This window comes from Taudactylus pleione, unplaced genomic scaffold (assembly GCF_031769625.1).
Source record: "Taudactylus pleione unplaced genomic scaffold, aTauple2 ptg001186l, whole genome shotgun sequence".
Taxonomy (NCBI): domain Eukaryota; kingdom Metazoa; phylum Chordata; class Amphibia; order Anura; family Myobatrachidae; genus Taudactylus; species Taudactylus pleione.
Window position 1 is genome coordinate 647,772 of NW_028285587.1, and position 21,955 is coordinate 669,726.

At 44.5% G+C, this 21,955-nt stretch overlaps 4 protein-coding genes and 1 non-coding gene across 5 annotated transcripts in view; 3 read left to right on the plus strand and 2 right to left on the minus strand.

Annotated features, from left to right (window-relative positions):
* Nucleotides 1-21,955, plus strand: part of LOC148451068 (uncharacterized) — a 260,573-nt gene that overhangs the window by 159,381 nt on the left and 79,237 nt on the right. The window lies entirely within an intron of this gene.
* Nucleotides 2,675-21,955, minus strand: part of LOC148451070 (uncharacterized) — a 78,868-nt gene continuing 59,587 nt past the window's right edge. The window contains exon 9 of the mRNA XM_088462326.1: nt 2,675-3,292. Coding sequence (XP_088318452.1) covers nt 2,751-3,292 — 542 coding nt within the window. The 3' untranslated portion in view covers nt 2,675-2,750. The remainder of the gene's footprint in view (nt 3,293-21,955) is intronic.
* Nucleotides 4,618-18,715, minus strand: LOC148451071 (uncharacterized). Its single transcript, XM_088462307.1, has 6 exons — nt 18,444-18,715; nt 18,156-18,213; nt 5,720-5,911; nt 5,121-5,244; nt 4,906-5,003; nt 4,618-4,759 (listed from the first exon to the last, which is right to left on the minus strand). Exons 1-6 carry the CDS (start codon nt 18,713-18,715, stop codon nt 4,709-4,711), a joined length of 795 nt encoding a protein of 264 aa, XP_088318433.1. The 3' UTR covers nt 4,618-4,708.
* Nucleotides 11,049-21,955, plus strand: part of LOC148451072 (uncharacterized) — a 29,682-nt gene continuing 18,775 nt past the window's right edge. Inside the window, exon 1 of the mRNA XM_088462324.1 lies at nt 11,049-11,084. The gene's annotated coding sequence lies outside the window, so the exon portion shown is untranslated. The remainder of the gene's footprint in view (nt 11,085-21,955) is intronic.
* On the plus strand, nt 16,683-16,799 carry LOC148451073 (U5 spliceosomal RNA). The gene has a single exon (XR_015875181.1). It is a non-coding gene; the product is annotated as a U5 spliceosomal RNA (small nuclear RNA).

Consider the following 21,955-nt stretch of genomic DNA (forward strand, 5'->3'; position numbering starts at 1 on the left):
ATATATATATATATATATATATATATATATATACACACACATACATACATACACATACATACATACACACAGCGGGTAAATAAGTATTGCGCACATTAACATTTTTCTCAGGAAATATATCTGTAATGGGGCTATTGTAATGAAATTTTCACCAAATGTCAGCAACAACCCATGCAATCCACACATGCAAAGAAATCAAACCATAGATGTCCATAAATTAAGTTATGTGTAATAATATGAAATGACACAGGGAAAAAAGTATTGAACACATGAAGAAAGGGAGGTGCAAAAAGGCATGGAAAGCCAAGACACCAGCTGACATCTATCAGTAATTAGAAAGCAAACCTGCCTCTTGTCAGTGCAAATGAATATAAACTGGTTCAATCCCAACTGACCACCTATAAAAAGGTGTCTCATTATCAAGGTGTCACACAAGATATATCTCATTATGGGTAACCGCAAAGCACTCTCTGAAGACCTTTGCAAACTTATTGTTGCAAAACATAATGATGGCATTTGGTTAAAGAAGGATTTCTAAACTTCTGAATGTTCCATTGAGCACTGTTGGGGCCATAATCCGTAAGTGGAAAGAACATAAATTCACCATAAACACTGCCTTGATAAAGCAGCCTTCTGGCAAAACGTGCGTCGGCGTTTCCCAATTAGTCACCATTTACTATACAGTAATTTGACAGTATACCTTTGTCTATTGTTATAATAATCTGATTTAGAAGAGACAGTATATAGGATTGGGCTTAGAGCGAAAAAAATGACGTTTTGCGCAGTTGAGCCGGGATCATAAGAGAGGTCTGAACCTCCAAGATATATAAATAGATCCTGTGGACAGTACTAAAGAAAGTAACATATTCCACTAATAGTTACTGGGGAGACTGCCGACACTGAGTTACAGGAAATAAATCAGCAACGTGATAGATATATTGGTTGGATGTGAGAAAACATTTAGAAAGACAACAGACTGTCCCTTATTACATACTGTCCCTTATTACATACTGTCCATTATTACATACTGGGGACAGTGAGATACAAAGTTGTACATTCTGATAATATATCTGCAGTGTGACAGATCTTTTTATAGAAAACCACCTTATATCGTGCTCTCACTATAAACTGCAAAGGACCTATTATATTTATGTATACTCCAGCTACAATATCACATTACATAATTAGCTGTATAATACACTACGCTACCAGTGACATATATAAGTTTGATCACTGAGATAATTAAACAGCTATATACCGTATAGTATTTAGTAACAACGTTGATCTTATACATTGATAGTAAGATCAATAAACATTGGTAGATTATTATACTATATATGACTAGCAGTGACAGGGAATTCTAATCTATTTCTTATTATTTCACATTCTAACTACAAGCACGATCTATAATTATAACCAATATTTCACCTTTCCTTTTTTCTTGAACACATTTTTAATGATATAAATAAAGATGGATATATTTTAATACTTATTGACAGAAGAATAAACGGAATAACAATCCTTATAGTGCACCATATCATATACTCTACTTCTCTCTTTTTTGCTTCATATTATAACAAAGCTTGTATTGTCCTTTCTGTCACTACCAAATAATCTCCATCTCCTGACCCTGCACATTACTGGTGGTGTCACCACTGTGGGAGGTTCACAGTGCAGGACATACTGAGGACAATCTGTAAATGGCCATGGTGACAGATTAGTTATGTCCCTATATTACATCATGTGGTCTTGTTATTGCACAAATAGGCCAAAAACACAATACTAATCTAATACAGAGCTTCCCAAACTCCGCCATTACAGGCCAGGGTATAAGGATATCCATGCTTGAGTCCAAATGGTTAATAAAACTGACTGAGGCACTAAGTGACCTGTGCTCAAGCATGGATATCCTTAATACCCGGACTGTAATAGCGGAGTTTGGGAACGTCTGATCTGATAGAATAAGGAATATGAAAGCCATTACATGAGGAACCTGTTGGAGCCCTATGTTGGCGACATCTGTGTGGATATATAATAAAGTGTAATATATTAGTATATAGGGGCTGATTCAGCAGAGGACACAATGACGATAGTTACACAGTTAAAGCGAATGTTTGCCATCACGCCTGCGTATAAGTCACACTGCGCACACACAGCGATTACATTGCTATTACGGACGCACAGAGGAATACATCACTTAGTGAATGAAAGGGTGATAGCATTTGGGAGGAGGTAACACTGGGATGGACAGAAAACTGCAGGCGTGTCTATCCGTGTGATCGTCATGTCATGGGAGTGTATAAATTAATCGCTATGGCAGCTGCAGCATGAGACCTCTCTGCATGTCAGGAGAGCTGCAGTGTTTGTGGATGGTCAGACCTTATGTAAATGCTGTGTGACTGCTTGATGTGCGACAATGGTACCGATGAGAAGGCAGCAGTGGGCGTGGTTATGGCGGCTGTGCCTCGGCATTAGCATATATTAGCACCTGCAATCTGTAAGAGACTGCAGCTACATTGCTTCTGAAACAGGCCCATAGTGTGATGATGTAAATGTCATTTATCCTTCACTATGCAGCGACAGCAATCTAGACTAACATTGTATTTATGCTTCTTCTGATAATTCCCAAGTACTGCAAATACCGCTGCAATTTCTATATATATCTAGATGCTCATAAACATTGTTTTTCTCATGTGTGATGTCTCTGATGACTAAAAAGAGCAGATTTCTGTGTAAACCATTTCCCACACTCAAGAGCATGGAAATGGTTTCTCACCTGTGTGAATTCTCTGATGTTTCACAAGATTTGATTTTTGTGTAAAACATTTCCCACACTCAGAGCATGAAAAAGGCTTTTCACCTGTGTGACGTCTCTGATGTATAACAAGATATGATTTAAGTATAAAACATTTCCCACATTCAGAACATGGAAATAGATTCTTACCTGTGTGACGTCTCTGATGTGTAACAAGAGCTAATTTATGTTTAAAACATTTCCCACACTCAGAACATGGAAATGGTTTCTCACGTGTATGACTTCTCTGATGTGTAACAAGATTTGATTTCCATGTAAAACATTTCCCACACTCAGGACATGGAAATGGTTTCTCACCTGTGTGACATCTCTGATGTGTAACAAGATATGATTTACGTGCAAAATATTTCCCACACCCAGAACACAGAAAAGGCCTTTCAGCTTTGTGAACTCTCTTCTGATGTATAGAAAGACTGATCTGCTTGGTAAATCCTTTCCCACATTCAGAACATGACAATGGATTATCACCTGTGTGATCTGAGCTGGGATTATCAGGGGAACATTCCTCATGGTTAGAGGGAACAGATGATATATTTGCTTTATGAGATGCTGGATGCATAGTGGGGGTAATGGAGTTTTCTCCTGGAGAGTTCTGTGAGAAGTTATTATCGTCCAGGTCACAATCTAGAGATAATATGAGACGTCTCCCCAAGTTATTACTGCTGCTGTGTCCATCTGCTGGGAACAGAATAATTATATGGAATTAGCCTCTCTGCAGAACTATACCATACTGTGTAACTATAATAAGACGTGCCCGGCTGTACCCCTACATCTCATACTGTGTAACTATAATAAGACGTGCCCGGCTGTACCCCAACATCTCCTACTGTGTAACTATAATAAGATCTCCATCTCAGTATGTGTAACAGAGTGCAGGCATGGTCTATACATTATATCACACACAGGACATACTAGCTGTATCCTGCTGTGTCCTCACACTCTCCATATCTCCATCTCAGTATGTGTAACAGAGTGCAGGCATGGTCCATACATTATATCACACACAGGACATACTAGCTGCACCCTGCTATGTCCTCACACTTTCCGGATCTCCATCTCAGTATGCGTAACAAAGTGCAGGCATGGTCTATACCAGGGATTCCCAACCACTGTCCTCAAGGCAACTAACAGTCCAGGTTTTAAGGCTAGCCACACTTGAGCATAGGTGACCTAATTAGTACCTCAATTATTTTGATTTAACCATCTGTGCTTAAGTATGGATATCACTAAAACCAGGACCGTTAGTGTGCCTCGAGGACTGAGGTTGGGAATCACTGGACTATACATTATATCACACACAGGTCATACTAGCAGCACCCTGCTGTGTCCTCACACTCTCTGGATCTCCATCTCAGTGTGTGTAACAGAGTGTAGGCATGGTCTATACATTATATCACACACAAGTCAAACTAGCTGCATTCTACTGTTATCACCATCTCAGTATCTGAGATACACCAGAGAGTGTGGGGAGGAGACTGGTCAGATCTCTGGGCTGGTAACATACAGTGACATGATGTGAGGGGGATAGCAGGAGAATCATAAAGGCTGATGGCTCCCGTCTTCCACACTGGGCAGATACATTTACTTCATTAGTTTGTACTGACAGAGGAGAGTGTAAGAGGAGACTTGACAAGGAGAATGTGACTATTCTGTAATAAGTGATTATTACTCACCTGTACTGATATCTTTAGGGATTTTGTCCTCCTTACACTGCTGATCACCCCACGGCTTATTATCAGTGTAATACGTCTCTTTTTCTTCCTCTGTATCTTCTGCCTTCATATCAGTCACATATGTCTCTTCTTCTCCCTCTGTATCGTCTGCCTTCATATCAGTCACATATGTCTCTTCTTCTCCCTCTGTATCGTCTGCCTTCATATCAGTCACATATGTCTATTCTTCTCCCTCTATATCTTCTACCTTAATATTAGCCTGAGCTGCACCCTAAACAAAAATTTTTTTTTTAAATAATGTTTGATTGCATTGAGATTACACAGTATAATATCAGTGTATAAGACACACACAGCATCTCTACAGATCATATAGTGACAGTCACTTTGGTATATTGGTGAGACCCTAAACCCATCTACCTGATGCTCCTGTGGGGTCCTGTGATTCTCCTCTGTACAATCTTGTGAATAAAGAGGATGGGGACATCTCTCTGTGTTATTTCTGTTACTGGGTCCATCTGTAGGAGACACACAGTGACTGAGTACATTGTATATATGTGATTATTATATTATGTGTATATAGGGAGCCCCCATACCTAATCTCCCCTGTACAATAAATGGCAGTGTCCTCTTACCCAGTGATGTGAGGGGCCGGTGATTCTCCATCATCACGTCCTTGTACAGACCCCTGTGTTCCTCTATATACTCCCCCTTCTGCATGGAGACATAGACAGTGACATCCTGACACCTTATAGGAACCTGACACACACAATGATACAGTCATCACCCAGACACATCCCCTGGTGTTACTGTATAATGTCCCATTCCCTGCAGTCGCCTCTCCAGTCATCACCCAGGCACATCCCCTGGTGTTACTGTATAATGTCCCATTCCCAGCAGTCACCTCCCCAGTCATCACCCAGACACATTCCCTGGTGTTACTGTATATTGTCCCATTCCCAGCAGTCACCTCTCCAGTCATCACCCAGACACATCCCCTGGTGTTACTGTATAATGTCCCATTCCCAGCAGTCACCTCCCCAGTCATCACCCAGACACATTCCCTGGTGTTACTGTATATTGTCCCATTCCCAGCAGTCACCTCTCCAGTCATCACCCAGACACATCCCCTGGTGTTACTGTATAATGTCCCATTCCCAGCAATCACCTCTCCAGTCATCACCCAGACACATCCCCTGGTTTTACTGTATAATGTCCCATTCCCAGCAGTCACCTCTCCAGTCAGCAGCTGAATGATCTCATTGGCGAGTTCCAGGATCTTCTGGTCATTGTGTCTCTCATGTATCAGTGAGTGAGGTGGAGGCACCGTGATGGGACTCTGGTTCCTGCTCAGTCCTCCTGACACATGGAGTCGGCTGCTGGGTGTCTCATGCACATCGGATGTCTTCTTCACTACTGTATAACCCTGTGTATTGGGGGAAACATCAATGGAAAGGTCAGTTAAACTCCATTTAAATTACACTGTTTATTCAGGTGTTCATTTTACATAATATACAAGAAAACTATATTTACAAATACTTGTCCTGTAACAATATTCTATATACAGTAAAATGAGTATATAGTATATCCTGCAGCTCCGACATGTTTGGGTCAGTGTAAACCTCATACTTGTGCAATGTACTAAATCCAAACTCCAGCCAGGACTGTGGGACTGATACTATATCTGAGACCGGCTCCCTGCTGCTCGGTTATTACTATAGATATAAGTGATGTCACTGTGACACTCCCAGATCCCCTCACCTCCCAGTCACGTCCCTGTATTATTACTATAGATATAAGTGATGTCACTGTGACACTCCCAGATCCCCTCTCCTCCCCAGTCATGTCCCTGTATTATTACTATAGATATAAGTGATGTCACTGACGCTCCCAGATCCCCTCACCTCCCCAGTCATGTCCCTGTATTATTACTATAGATATAAGTGATGTCACTGTGACGCTCCCAGATCCCCTCACCTCCCCAGTCATGTCCATGTATTATTACTATAGATATAAGTGATGTCACTGTGACGCTCCCAGACCCTCTCACCTCCCCAGTCATGTCCCTGTATTATTACTATAGATATAAGTGATGTCACAGTGACGCTCCCAGATCCCCTCACCTCCCCAGTCATGTCCCTGTATTATTACTATAGATATAAGTGATGTCACTGTGACACTCCCAGATCCCCTCACCTCCCCAGTCATGTCCCTGTATTATTACTATAGATATAAGTGATGTCACTGTGACACCTCCAGATCCCCTCACCTCCCCAGTCATGTCCCTGTATTATTACTATAGATATAAGTGATGTCACTGTGACACCTCCAGATCCCCTCACCTCCCCAGTCATGTCCCTGTATTATTACTATAGATATAAGTGATGTCACTGTGACACCTCCAGATCCCCTCACCTCCCCAGTCATGTCCCTGTATTATTACTATAGATATGTGATGTCACTGTGACACCCCCAGATCCCCTCACCTCCCCAGTCATGTCCCTGTATTATTACTATAGATATAAGTGATGTCACTGTGACACTCCCAGATCCCCTCACCTCCCCAGTCATGTCCCTGTATTATTACTATAGATATACGTGATGTCAGTGTGACACCCCCAGATCCCCTCACCTCCCCAGTCATGTCCCTGTATTATTACTATAGATATAAGTGATGTCACTGTGACACTCCCAGACCCTCTCACCTCCCCAGTCATGTCCCTGTATTATTACTATAGATATAAGTGATGTCACTGTGACGCTGCCAGATCCCCTCACCTCCCCAGTCATGTCCCTGTATTATTACTATAGATATAAGTGATGTCACAGTGACGCTCCCAGATCCCCTCACCTCCCCAGTCATGTCCCTGTATTATTACTATAGATATAAGTGATGTCACTGTGACGCTCCCAGACCCTCTCACCTCCCCAGTCATGTCCCTGTATTATTACTATAGATATAAGTGATGTCACTGTGACGCTCCCAGATCCCCTCACCTCCCCAGTCATGTCCCTGTATTATTACTATAGATATAAGTGATGTCACAGTGACGCTCCCAGATCCCCTCACCTCCCCAGTCATGTCCCTGTATTATTACTATAGATATAAGTGATGTCACTGTGACACTCCCAGATCCCCTCACCTCCCCAGTCATGTCCCTGTATTATTACTATAGATATAAGTGATGTCACTGTGACACCTCCAGATCCCCTCACCTCCCCAGTCATGTCCCTGTATTATTACTATAGATATAAGTGATGTCACTGTGACACCTCCAGATCCCCTCACCTCCCCAGTCATGTCCCTGTATTATTACTATAGATATAAGTGATGTCACTGTGACACCTCCAGATCCCCTCACCTCCCCAGTCATGTCCCTGTATTATTACTATAGATATGTGATGTCACTGTGACACCCCCAGATCCCCTCACCTCCCCAGTCATGTCCCTGTATTATTACTATAGATATAAGTGATGTCACTGTGACACTCCCAGATCCCCTCACCTCCCCAGTCATGTCCCTGTATTATTACTATAGATATACGTGATGTCAGTGTGACACCCCCAGATCCCCTCACCTCCCCAGTCATGTCCCTGTATTATTACTATAGATATAAGTGATGTCACTGTGACGCTCCCAGACCCTCTCACCTCCCCAGTCATGTCCCTGTATTATTACTATAGATATAAGTGATGTCACTGTGACGCTGCCAGATCCCCTCACCTCCCCAGTCATGTCCCTGTATTATTACTATAGATATAAGTGATGTCACAGTGACGCTCCCAGATCCCCTCACCTCCCCAGTCATGTCCCTGTATTATTACTATAGATATAAGTGATGTCACTGTGACACTCCCAGATCCTCTCACCTCTCCAGCCATGTCCCTGTATTATTTATAGATATGTGATGTCACAGTGACACTCCCAGATCCCCTCACCTCCCCAGTCATGTCCCTGTATTATTACTATAGATATAAGTGATGTCACCGTGACACTCCCAGATTCTCTCACCTCCCCAGTCATGTCCCTGTATTATTACTATAGATTTAAGTGATGTCACTGTGACAGTCCCAGATCCCCTCACCTCCCCAGTCATGTCCCTGTATTATTACTATAGATATAAGTGATGTCACTGTGACACCCCAGACCCTCTCACCTCCCCAGTCAGAAGATAGATGATCTCCAGAGTGAGATGTAAGATCCTCTCAGACCTGTGACTCCCGTCCTTGTCCATCCTCAATGAATCAGTGAGAATACAGAATGTGTGAGGTGTAATAAAGACTTTGGTTCCTCACAGCAGGACTATCTAGGAATAAATATAATAAATATCACAGGGAACACATGTAACAAAGTCAGACATGTAACACTGAGTGACCAGTAAGTCTCCCCTTTCCCCCCAGCCATAGAGCCCTGGTCAGTGTCTGTCAGAGGTTCCTGTGACCCAGCCCCATAAGGCTCCTCAGAGGCCGTCACACAACGCTGTACTGTATAAGGTTACACCAATGCTCCTCTCCTGGCCGGGGGTCTTATTCCTCCCAGACACAGATTTGGTGCAATTTGCTCCACGTGAATCTTTAACAAACACATGAATTAGGGATGTTGGGAATTTTCACTTTTGTTTTACATTTATTCCAGATACGGAGAGAATCTGTGACTATACTGAGGTCATACAGATAACAGGGGTGTGAGGGGGGAGTACACAGGAGAGCAGAAGGGGTGCAGATATGGGGAGAGAGTCTGTGACTATACTGAGGTCATACAGGTAACAGGGGTGTGAGGGGAGAGTACATAGGAGAGCAGAAGGGGTGCAGATATGGGGAGAGGGGAAGTAACGTAGGAATACAGAGCGCACAACAGGGGGTGTAACAGCTGTACAGAGGTGTCAGTAACACAGGGGAGGGGGAAGGGAACAGAAGAGGTTAGTAACACAGGGATAGGACAGCAGGCAGCCCAGGGGACACACAAAGGGTTACACAATACAGAATCCCATCAGTCACTCTGCACAAATGATGAAATGACAAATGACCGCACCTCAGATGTATGTTACATGTGTGACCAGCCTGCCGGCCGTGTGTGTGCAGCGTAGGGTGGGGTGAGACATGTCCTGGGGGATAATCAGTGACACTCTGAGGATCTGGGGACTGTCACAGCCACTGGCTGTCTCTGAGAGAGTCTCTATTGCTCAGGATAACAGGACGTCCTGACAGACAGTCTCAGCTCAGGGAGTGCAGCACTTTGTTACATGTCCTGTCTGTGTCCTTCTCACACATCCTTCCCCAGCTCCTGTTATGTATCATCTGGTATATACAGTACATACATGTTATACCTATTATGTGTTATTCCTCGACCACTCATTATTACTCTGCAGTTGCTGCTATAACAGGACACTACAGGCTGCTCCCTCTGTATAATAATAACAGGACACTACAGACTGCTCCCCCTGTATAACTACTAACAGGAATCCACAAGCTGCTCCCACTGTACAGTATTGCACCACATGCTGCTCTCCCTGTTTTGTAAGACAGTGCACGCTGCTCCCCCTGTATAGGACATCACAGGCCACTCCCTTTATAGTAGGACACCGCAGACCAGTTCCCTATATAGTAGGTCCTGTATAGTAGGACACTGCAGGCCACTCCTTCTGTATGGTAGGACACCACAGGTCACTCCCCCCTGTATAGTAGAACAGCTCAGGCCGCTTCCCTTGTAAAGAAAGACACCGTAGGCTACTCCTCCTGTATAGTAGGACACCACAGACTACCCTTCCTGCATAGTAGGACAAAACAGGCTGCATTTCCTTTATAGTAGGACACTGCAGGCCCCCCCTGTAGAGGACACCACAGGCTACACCCCTGTATAGTAGGACACCACAGGCTGCTCCTCTGTATAGTAGGACACCACAGGCCACTCCACCTGTATAGTAGGACACCACAGGCCACTCCACCTGTATAGTAGGACACCACAGGCTGCTATCCTTGAAAGAAAGACACCATAGGCTACTCGTCCTGTATAGTTGGACACCACAGCCTACCCTTCCTGCATACTAGGATACAACAGACTGCTCCTCCTTTATAGAACGCTGCAGACTGCACCCCCTGTATAGTTGGACACCGCAGGCTGCTCCCCCTGTATAGTACGATACCAAAGGCCACTCCCCCGTATAACAATTACAAATGCGATTACCTGCTGCCTCTTCCTCCTGGGATCATCCGGTAACTGCAGCTATAGAAGACACGCCCCTCTAGATAGCCACGCCCTTTCCTTCTCTCCTCCGTGTAGTTATGGCTTCTATCTGCCCCGCCCCTCCTCTCATGGGGACCGCCCTCCTCTCATTCCCCTCAGTGCGGTGATTGGCAGCAGCGAGTAGCCAATCAGGCGGCACAAAGTAGGAAGGACGTCCTGTAACTAACAGCCACCTGCACCTGCCGCTCACAGCTTCATCACTAGAGTAACAGCTGAATAGTCTCATGGTGTCCTCATGTACGGTGACCGGCGGCCATATTCTTATAGTCTCCCAGTCACAGAGCAGAGGGGGCGGGGCCACAGGGGCTTTAGCTGCCATTTTGTTATAGACATTCCTGACAGCCCTCCAGCCAGGTAACGTGTCCAGTATATATTATATTATTATTATATAGGGGAGAGGGGACTGTACAGTGATATATGAGGGGGAATAACACAGCACCCAGCACACACTGATATGTGATATTATTATATAGGGGAGAGGGGACTGTACAGTGATATATGAGGGGGGATAACACAGCTCCCAGCACACACTGATATGTGGTATTATTATTATATAGGGGAGAGGGGACTGTACAGTGATATATGAGGGGGGATAACACAGCTCCCAGCACACACTGATATGTGGTATTATTATTATTATTATATAGGGGAGAGGGGACCGTACAGTGATATGAGGGGGAATAACACAGCTCCCAGCACACACTGAAATGTGGTATTATTATTAAATAGGGGAGAGGGGACTGTACAGTGATATATGAGAGGGAATAACACAGCTCCCAGCACACACTGATATGTTGTTTTATTATTATATAGGGGAGAGGGGACTGTACAGTGATATATGAGGGGGAATAACACAGCTCCCAGCACACACTGATATGTGGTATTATTATTATATAGGGGAGAGGGGACTGTACAGTGATATATGAGGGGGAATAACACAGCTCCCAGCACACACTGATATGTGGTATTATTATTATATAGGGGAGAGGGGACTGTACAGTGATATATGAGGGGGAATAATACAGCTCCCAGCACACACTGATATGTTGTTTTATTATTATATAGGGGAGAGGGGACTGTACAGTGATATATGAGGGGGAATAACACAGCTCCCAGCACACACTGATATGTGGTATTATTATATAGGGGGAGGGGACCGTACAGTGATATATGAAGGGGAATAACACAGCTCCCAGCACACACTGATATGTGGTATTATTATTATATAGGGTAGAGGGGACTGTACAGTGATATATAAAGGGGAATAACACAGCTCCCAGCACACACTGATATGTGGTATTATTATTATATAGGGGAGAGGGGACTGAACAGTGATATATGAGGGGGAATAACACAGCTCCCAGCACACACTGATATGTGGTATTATTATTATATAGGGGGAGGGGACCGTACAGTGATATATGAAGGGGAATAACACAGCTCCCAGCACACACTGATATGCGGTATTATTATTATATAGGGGAGAGGGGACTGTACAGTGATATATGAGGGGGAATAATACAGCTCCCAGCACACACTGATATGTTGTTTTATTATTATATAGGGGAGAGGGGACTGTACAGTGATATATGAGGGGGAATAACACAGCTCCCAGCACACACTGATATGTGGTATTATTATTATATAGGGGGAGGGGACCGTACAGTGATATATGAAGGGGAATAACACAGCTCCCAGCACACACTGATATGTGGTATTATTATTATATAGGGTAGAGGGGACTGTACAGTGATATATGAAGGGGAATAACACAGCTCCCAGCACACACTGATATGTGGTATTATTATTATATAGGGGAGAGGGGACTGTACAGTGATATATGAGGGGGAATAACACAGCTCCCGTCACACTGATATGTGGTATTATTATTATATAGGGGGAGGGGACCATACAGTGATATGAGGGGAATAACACAGCTCCCAGCACACACTGATATGTGGTATTATTATTATATAGGGGGAGGGGACCGTACAGTGATATGAGGGGAATAACACAGCTCCCAGCACACACTGATATGTGGTATTATTATATATTGGAGTGGGGACCGTACAGTGATATATGAGGGGGAATAACACAGCTCCCGGCACATACTGATATGTGGTATTATTATTATATAGGGGAGTGGGGTCCGTACAGTGATATATGAGGGGGAATAACACAGCTCCCAGCACACACTGATATGTGGTATTATTCATATATAGGGGAGAGGGGACTGTACAGTGATATATAAGGGGGAATAACACAGCTCCCGGCACACACTGATATGTGATATTATTATTATATAGGGGGAGGGGACCGTACAGTGATATGAGAGGGGAATAACACAGCTCCCAGCACACACTGATATGTGGTATTATTATTATATAGAGGAGAGGGGACAGTACAGTGATATATGATGGGGAATAACACAGCTCCCAGCACACACTGATATGTGGTATTATTATTTTATAGGGGGGAGGGGACCGTACAGCCCCTGGCACACACTGATATGTGGTATTATTATATTGGAGAGAGGGGACCATGCAGTGATCTATGAGGGGGAATAACACAGCTCCCGGCATACACTGATATGTGGTAATATTATTATATAGGGGGGAGAGGACCGTACGGCCCCTGGCACACACTGATATGTGGTATTTTATATAGGGGAGTGGGGACCATACAGTTATATTTAAGGGAGAATAACACAGGTACAGGCACACACTAATCTGTGATATTATTATATAGGGGAGAGGGGACTGTACAGTGATATATCAGAGGGAATAACACAGCTCCCGCCACACACTATGTGGTATTATTATTATATAGGGTAATCATTCCATGTCAGTTCACCCAGGCCATGACTCCCACTGACTCAGCGTTTCATGAAACTTTGTACACTTGATACTAACACATATCTACAAACCCATGTAAAATGTTTCTTCTCTAGCCCTCATAGTTTTTGAGATATAGGGGGTGAAAGTTTAAAAAAAATTGCTCAGAAATGCCACTCCTGATGCTCCGTTTTTATGTGAGGTGTATGTGGAAAAAGATTCCTATCTCAGTGCCTAATCCGCATATCACTTTGAAATTTTGGCCCTTTGTCAATCAGAATATGGATATTCCTGAAAAAAATGTTTATCAGCCTTGCCCGACTTTGACATTCATTATACGTTCCTTTACTTCATTCTTAATAATTTTTTGGTGCTAATAAAAAGGTGGGTTCAATATGCATTATCAACCTAAGGCAGATGAGTTATCATGTCCCTTTTTTTTTTAAATTGAACCTTAAAGTATATTTTATAAGCCTATGAAAGAAAATGGGATTTTGATTGCCTGTATGAGTATTTTAATGTTTAATTAAAAATCTCTCTTTAAAAATAAAAATTACCATTAGGTATAATTTTGCTCGCCTATGGAGTATTTTAATTTGTATATTTTGGGGTGTATTCAGTTAGCCTGCGATTACACGTTGTCATGGGAAAAACTGCTATTTTACAATGAAAACCCCGTATTCAATTTGCCGCAATAATTTATCATCGTGAATTTTACCTCAAATTTCACTTCACCTACTATAAGCAGGTGCAAAGTTGGGGAACATACCTATTTTAATGTAAAAATGTTGGGATTTGGTTCAGAACCACTGGGACAGCTACCCCCCCTCCAATGACTAATTGGGCACTTTGACGTTTTTAATCATTTTTAATTGGCCAATAACGACATGTCATTTTTGGGTTAAAAGAGTGCACAGTTATGGAATTTTCGGTTCAACTATGGGACAGGTATATTAGGGCGCTTTATGAGTGAACCAAGTGTTTTTAGTCTTGCAGGTGGGAGTAGTCAGTCTTTTCTCTTTCTTCCACTAGGGGACACTGGAGGTGCTTACGCTGGGGTATAGAGGCGTGGATAGCTGGAGCTGGCACTTTAATTTAGAAGTGTGAAGCTCCTCCCCCTCTATTCCCCACCAGCCCTCAGTTTACAAAATGTGCCATCGGAGCTGGTCACAATTTGCTGTGCTCCAGCAACACATATGTTTATTGTTTTCTTTTATTTAGGATATTTATTTATTTATTTTCCTACATCTTTTACATTTACTAAGTACCCTTCGCCACCTCTCTAAAGGTGGGGTCCGAGTACCTGGCGCCCTGTTCTTAGAGGAACAGGAAGGAGTGCACAGGGCTTATTAAAAAAGCACTGACAGCTCCTTTATCGCCACAGCACATCTCTAACACAAGAGCAGAGTGTGCTGCAGCTGAGAGAGCCGCCGGGGAGCGCAGTGAGTATAGCTGCGCGTCTCCCCCCTCCCTCCCCCCCCTCCGGCGCCTAACCGCCCTATGTTGTATGCAGCACTATAGCGCTGCTTCACTCCTTCAGTCGCGGCGAGCAGCCGTTAATTGACGGAGTCTGTGAGCGCCGGGCTCCCCCGTTAAGCGGTGGGCAGCCAGGTTAGCGCGGCAAGCCTGGATGAAGTCGGGGGCGGAGCTTAGCAGCGCGGGCTCTCTTCCCTACAACGCTGGTTAGAGCAGCGCTAGGCTCTCTATCTAACAAGTCTCCCCTCTCCCCGTTAGTTTACAATGTAGAGGGGCTGACAGGTGCCGCAGCCAGCGTTACACAGGCGCCCCTCCCCCCGCTAGTAGAGCGGCAAGTAGCGGGGCAGTCAGAGAGGAATAGTTAATATATGGCCAGCGTTAAGCAACCATATTGCATGCCTCAGGGGCGGACCAGGCGGGCTCTCTATCTCTCTATACGCGGCAAGCGGCTGTTACAACAGCGTGGCTGCCGGTTTTTTTTTTACACACTAACTGCAACTCTCCTCATTACAGGAGAGTGCAGAAGCCACACACTGGGCAGAAGGATTGATTCTCCTAGCACACACCCCTTCTACAGGATCCTTTCCAAAAGGGGCTGACTGAGGTGTACAAAGTGCAGGGAATCTGAATTATTGGGAGGAGTGGTGTGAACTCCTCTGTTTCTCACTAGCCTTCTGTCTCTGTATTCTGTCTGTTTATTCATAGAGTCTGATTCTGTGTGAGTGGCTGTATGTGTATATACCTATGTCTGGACTATGGCTTATTAGAAAATGTTTGTTCCAAATGTAACAACAAACTAAGCCGAATGCTGCTGGCACCACGCTATGTGATGCTTGTTTAGTAACCGAAGGGGCAGCGCAGACGGTGCACTACGCCCTGGGGTGTGGAGTTTGTGTGTTCTCGCTGTGCTTCCGTGGGTTTCCTCCCACTATAGATACCATTATAATCCTCTGTGGCTATTGCGGTCTCACCTACTCCTGCATGGGCCGCTGACATGGCAGGAGTTATGGCGGCTGTATTGTCTGAATTAACGACCAATAGGAGGTTAACCAACTATCTGAACTGGTACAGATTGTGTACCGCTTCTACATTGTCCTCCACTGCCTATCATAAGCCTGCACTAAGCATCCTCTGCCGACTGTCCTCCAGTCAAATGAGGAACCCCTCACAGCTCTGCGCCGCTCTACTTAGAATCTGCCTCTCAGGGAGTGGAGCCTTTTTAATTCTAGCGGTCAGGCAGATCCTTAATGTACCTGAGGAAGTAGTCCCTGCAGCTCAGCTAGAGCTTCTAGAACAGCTTTCTGTGGCCTGGAAACAACTGGATAAGCGGCTCCAAATCCATGTCATTTCCCTTCCAGCTATCCATTTCCATCATCCATGATGGAACATTGGGAAACACCTCCTCCTGTAGAAAACGCTTCCTTTGCCAGGTGCTACGTTAATTTAGGACTCTTCTGCTAGTGATTTGGAACAACACTGCGATCCAATTTACACTGCAGCAGGAGCCCAATTTAGACCTACGCCTGTTAGCGCTTCGGTTATCTATGCTGTAATTTGCTGGGTGGACCAGTTGATTAGGGGCTTGGATACTTCCAGAGCAGGGTTACGATTACTAGCGGAACTCTGTGAGTCAGCAGTTTACATGCTCTGGCTTCTCTTTAGAACGCACAAATCGTTCGCCTTTTACTAAAGATTTCCATGGAGAAAAGCAAAACTGAGTTTTGTCTCAATATTTTCATGCACCAGCTTAATGGGTTTTAAAAATGACCAGGGTTTCCAGAGAGACAGATCAGTGCTCGTATGTCCGTTTTTGCTATTTCTTCCCGCAGTGTTCTCTGCTTACTCTCTTGGCAGGCGGATGCAGAATCCAAACGGGCTGTTGAGGGTCTACGGTTCACATATGCTTTTTAGTCCAGAACTGGACAAATGGATATCCCAAGACAAGTAAGTCTTCTCTCTTCCCTTTGAATGCTTCGCAGGAGGACTTACAGGTCCCTCATTTCATTCCTTTCGTGCCCATCCCTTTTGTTAAAGGGCCAGAGATACCCCCTCGCACATTAGGGGTGGCAGAGGAAAAGGTTGCCCACATACAGTTACACGTCGACAGGATCAAAGACCAGTCGACCAACAGGTGGCTGACTGTCTCCCATCCCGCCTGGGATCTCCTGCGATGGGACTTTGCTTTCCGTGCGGTTCCGAATAGCTTTCGAGCTTTCCACTCCACATCGGTTCTTTTCTACGAGTCTGCCGGTGTCCACAGACAAGGCCCCTATTAAACCTAAAGTCTTAAACCAATATCTTAAACTGTAGCATTTCACTATGGAGTCGCTTCAGTCTTTCATTGCAAGCTTGGAACCGGCAGAGTTTCTCTGTATATAAAGGATGCGCATCACCATGTCCCAAATTGGGAACCGCATCAGGCTTTACAGCATTTTGCGATTTTGCAAACTCACAATCAGTTTCGGGCGTGGCTGTTCGGGTTATCCTCGGCTCCCTGTGTTTCCACTAAGTTTGTCTGTCATGACGACTAGTTAATCAAGGCTCCGTCGGAATCACTTCTCTTGGACTATGACTTACTGACATCATCAATTTCTAGATACCCAATCTGTCCGTCCGAAAGACTCCAGTTCTGGGGATGGTCCTAGATATGACATTACAGAGGATTTTCCTTCCGGAAGACAAGACCCGGAAAATCCAGTTGCTCTTTCAGCTAGCCCTAGGATCAAGGAGGGTGTCCTTGCTTCTTGGTCTTCGTCTCTTGGGGAAGATGTTAGCTGCTTTCAAGGCACTACAATATGGACAATTCTACTTCCGAGTATTTCAACTGGCCCTGCTAACACAGGGGTCAGGGTCTCGCCTGCATCTATATCAACTAATCCATTTGGCCCCGGTAACCAGGGTGGTACTCCTTGGGTGGATATGACAGGCGCCAGCCTCCGAGGATGGGGAGCTGTTGTCCTCGTCTATCACTTTCATTGGTGGTCCCTACAGAAAAGACAGTGGCCCATAAATGTTGGAACTCAGAGCAGTTTCCCATGCTCTGCTAGAAGCAGCGCAGTGTCTAAGGTCTCTTCCTGTACGAGTTCTGTCAGACAACGCGACGGCCGTTGCTTACATCCACGCCGGACCGGCAATCGTAGTCGCATGGCAATGAGAGAAGTATCTCAGATTCTCTAGTGGGATGAGAGTCAGTCAAGTAATCTTGTCGGCAGTATTCATCCTTGGAGTGGACAACTGGAAAGCAGATTACCTAAGCTTCATCCACACGCGTTTCACGCACTGGGGTCGTCTTTAGGCGGACCTCAGGGCGTCTCGATTTAAACATCAGTGACCAAGATACGTGTCAAGAACTCTGGATCCGCAGGCAGAGGCTGCAATTCCATGGACCTACGACATGGTTTACCTGTTTCCTCCGATTCCACTAATTCCTCGTCTACTAAAACGAATAAAACACGAATCGGCCTTAGTCATTCTCGTGACACCAACCTGGCCTAGGAGGAGTTGGTTCTTCGGTTTTTCTTGGCAGTCGATCCGGGCCACTTCCTCTTTGTCCGGACCTTCTGCAGCAGGGTCCTTTAGTCCACCCCAACTTAGCACAACTGCGTGTAACGTGGTGGCTCTTGAATCCGATATCTTAAGACAGACGGTCATCCCAGACTCGGGTATTCCCACCATGCTACGCGCCAGGAAACCAGTTTCGGCTGCGCATTATCATTGCATAGGGTGTTACAGTTGGGGCCTTCCGTTAGGGGTGTTTCGTTCTCCCGTTTTTACGTCTTTCCAAACGAGATTAGATTCTAGTCTTTGCCTAGGATCATTAAAATTGCTAATTTCTGCTCTTTCTATTTTCTTTCAATGCAGGTTGGGCCTCCTTCCGGCGATGCAGTCATTCTTCAGGGGGTGTTGCGGGTGCGCAGCCACCTTTTGTACCACCTATGGTTCCCTGAGTCTTGGTATTTTTATTTTTTGTTTCTTCAGTCTTCCATGTGTGAACCTCCCAAGAGGTTGATATTAAGTATTGTCTTGGAAGACGGTCCTCTAGATGTGGTTAGAGCTCTTCGCCTCTGTTGCTTGGACGACGTCCTTACGCGAGTCTTAGTTGTCCTTTTTATAAGGCTGTTCGGAAGGGTTGGCCAGCATCCAAACAGGATTGGCATGTTGGCTTAGACTGACAATCTGTCAAGCTCTTCTCAGCAATGATCGTCAGTCTCCTATGTCCGTGTCGGCTCATTCCACACGTTCTGTGGGTACGTCGTGAGAGGCACGTAGGGGTGCCTCAACTTTACTATTGTGCCATGCAACCACTTGGTCATCGGTGCTCACTTTTGTAAAGTTTTATAGATTGATACATTTGCGGTTTCAGCATCATGTTTTGCTGCCTTGTACTGCAGGTTCCTCAGAGCGCTCCCGCCCGTGGGGAAAACTTTGGGACGTCCCCAGCGTAAGCACCTCCAGTGTCCCCTAGTGGATGAAAGAGAAAATGGGATTTTGGTACTTACCGGTAAATCCTTTTCTCTGATTCCACAGGGGACACTGGACGCCCACCTCAGCGCTCTTCGCCTGTCTGTTCCGTTTGTTCCATATGTTGTATGGTTTTGTTGTTGTGTGATATTCTCTTCCTTTCACTCCCTTTTTTCTGCATCTCCTCTCGGTCTTCATTTTCTAAACTGAGGGCTGGTGGGGAATAGAGGGGGAGGAGCTTCACACTTCTAAATTAATTAAAGTGCCAGCTCCAGCTATCCACGCCTCTATACCCCAGCGTAAGCACCTCCAGTGTCCCCTGTGGAATCAGAGAAAAGGATTTACCAGTTAGTGCCAAAATCCCATTTTTGCACTTTTTTTTTTTAAAGTCCCCTAAAATGACACAAATATATGCTTGTATCCATTTTTATGTACCCTGAATTTAATGAGAGCACTTATTTTGCTGAAAAAATACACTTCAAAACCGTTATCCTATGTTAGTTTGGCATTTTTCGGGGTACAGGCTGATTTCCCCATTTTCATCTACACTTTTCAGAGTAAGAACTTTTGCGCAAATCCTGTTTTTGTGATTTTGGAATTGAATAGGTGTAAAAACGGGAGCGCGCACACCCACGAAAATCATATATAAAAGACTTACCAGGACCTAGTTACTTATTTACATGGGCGTAGCCAGAGGTATGGGGGCCCCATAACAAAATTTCCTTGGGGGCCCCCAGCCCCATAATACTTACCCCCCTGCCTCATAATACTTACCTCCTCCTGAGCCCAGCGCTCCGCTCCGTATCTCCTCACTGAAGCTGGGAGGAGGCATGGACATGATCAGGGGATGTAATTATGGCCATACCTCCTCCCAGCTTCTAATGGTGCGTACACACGGAGCGACCAGTCAGCGATAACGATATCACTGACTGATTGCCCTGCACCCTCATGGTGTGCTGGATGATCGATATCCATCATCCAGCCCATCACCAACCCAGCAACGATGGGCCAGCGAAAAACTATTCTTACGTGATTCAGAATGAAGTTCAAGGGTATCATTGGACGAACAATGGTTGTACACTGCACCCAGCTGTAATCTACGCTCATGTTCCCCAGTCTGATGACCTGGTCATCACAAGTGCCTGAGTCTTGTCTGATGATTTGGAGCATGATGTAGCATTTGTGTACGAAACACAGTAAGTAATTATTCAGTACATCAAGGAAAACATTCCTGCTGTCAAAAAAATTGTGTTACTTCAGTCATGGGTGTGGTGGGCAGTATAACAATTGCAAATAAAATTCTCAACTTGTGCTGCCATGGTCGAGACTTCACTTTGAAAGCATCATGGGCATTTTTTGCAACCAGTGCATATAAAAATGAAAGAAATACCACTCCACCAGCGCTTTAAGGGTCAATACATATTATAAGTTCTTTAGTTCCATATAATGATTTCCAACTCCCAGGGGCAATATATACCACCTCTCAAACATGTAGTTCACAACTGAGAAAAGAGAGATAAAAAAGTACCATACATAGTGCAGTATTATAAATGGACAAAGAAGAAATGTAATAACAATAGGTAAATTACAGATAGGTCACATAAAAACAGAATAAAATGGTAGTCATCCACAGGTTATACTGTATCCATATGTGGCTAGAATGTTAACTATTACCGGCTGTAGGTGAAGAACTGGCAATGGTCAGTTCTTATGAGCGTATGTATCAAGAGAATCCCCCCGGCTGCAGCAACAGGTCTATAGTTGCCATGGTGAGGTTTAGACGCGGCCGTTTGTCTGTATCTCGGTGGTCTCTAGTCACATGACAATCTCCTCCCATCACGTGACATGTTACGTCTATAGTTGCCATGGTGAGGCTAAGACACGGCCGCTCGTCTAGATCTCAGCGGTCTCCGGTCACATGACTATCTCCTCCCGATCACGTGACATGTTACGTCTATAGTTGCCATGGTGAGGCTTAGACGCGGCCGTTTGTCTGTATCTCGGTGGTCTCTAGTCACAATACTAAACGTCAGACGCTTTACACAAGAGTGAGAAGTTACGATACCTGTCTGTTGCCATAGCGCTCTTAGGCGTCCCTTATCCTCCTGCCTCTCACATTGTTAGCAAACAGTCCACGTATGTAAAGAGATCACTAACTCGATTTCATATATTTCTACTGATGCCTTTTTCTTAGGAGGAGGTAAGCTTTAGTCTCAGATCGGGATTTCATTAAAGTGCATCATATATATCATCGTATATAAAACAAGAGTAATTTAATATAAGTACACATAAAACATCCAAATATAGTACATATAATATAGCATCTGTGTATAAAATGTTAAATATGAAGATAGCACCAATATTATTTCTGTATTCCCTATATTTCTAACCATAAATATCTAAAAAGCATCATAAAAACCACTTTATCCCAAAATCTATGTTGAGACCTCCTGG

Bases quoted from the DNA above. Each gene is read 5' to 3' on its own strand.
- LOC148451071 (XM_088462307.1), bottom strand. From the start codon at position 18,715: ATGGTGGGAATACCCGAGTCTGGGATGACCGTCTGTCTTAAGATATCG. The intron at 18,214-18,443 runs GTAAACCATGTC...TCATCCCACTAG, and splicing joins AGTGGAATCGGAGGAAACAG to AGAATCTGAGATACTTCTCT. The intron at 5,912-18,155 runs GTAAGCAACGGC...CCCAATACACAG, and splicing joins ATTGCCGGTCCGGCGTGGAT to GGTTATACAGTAGTGAAGAA.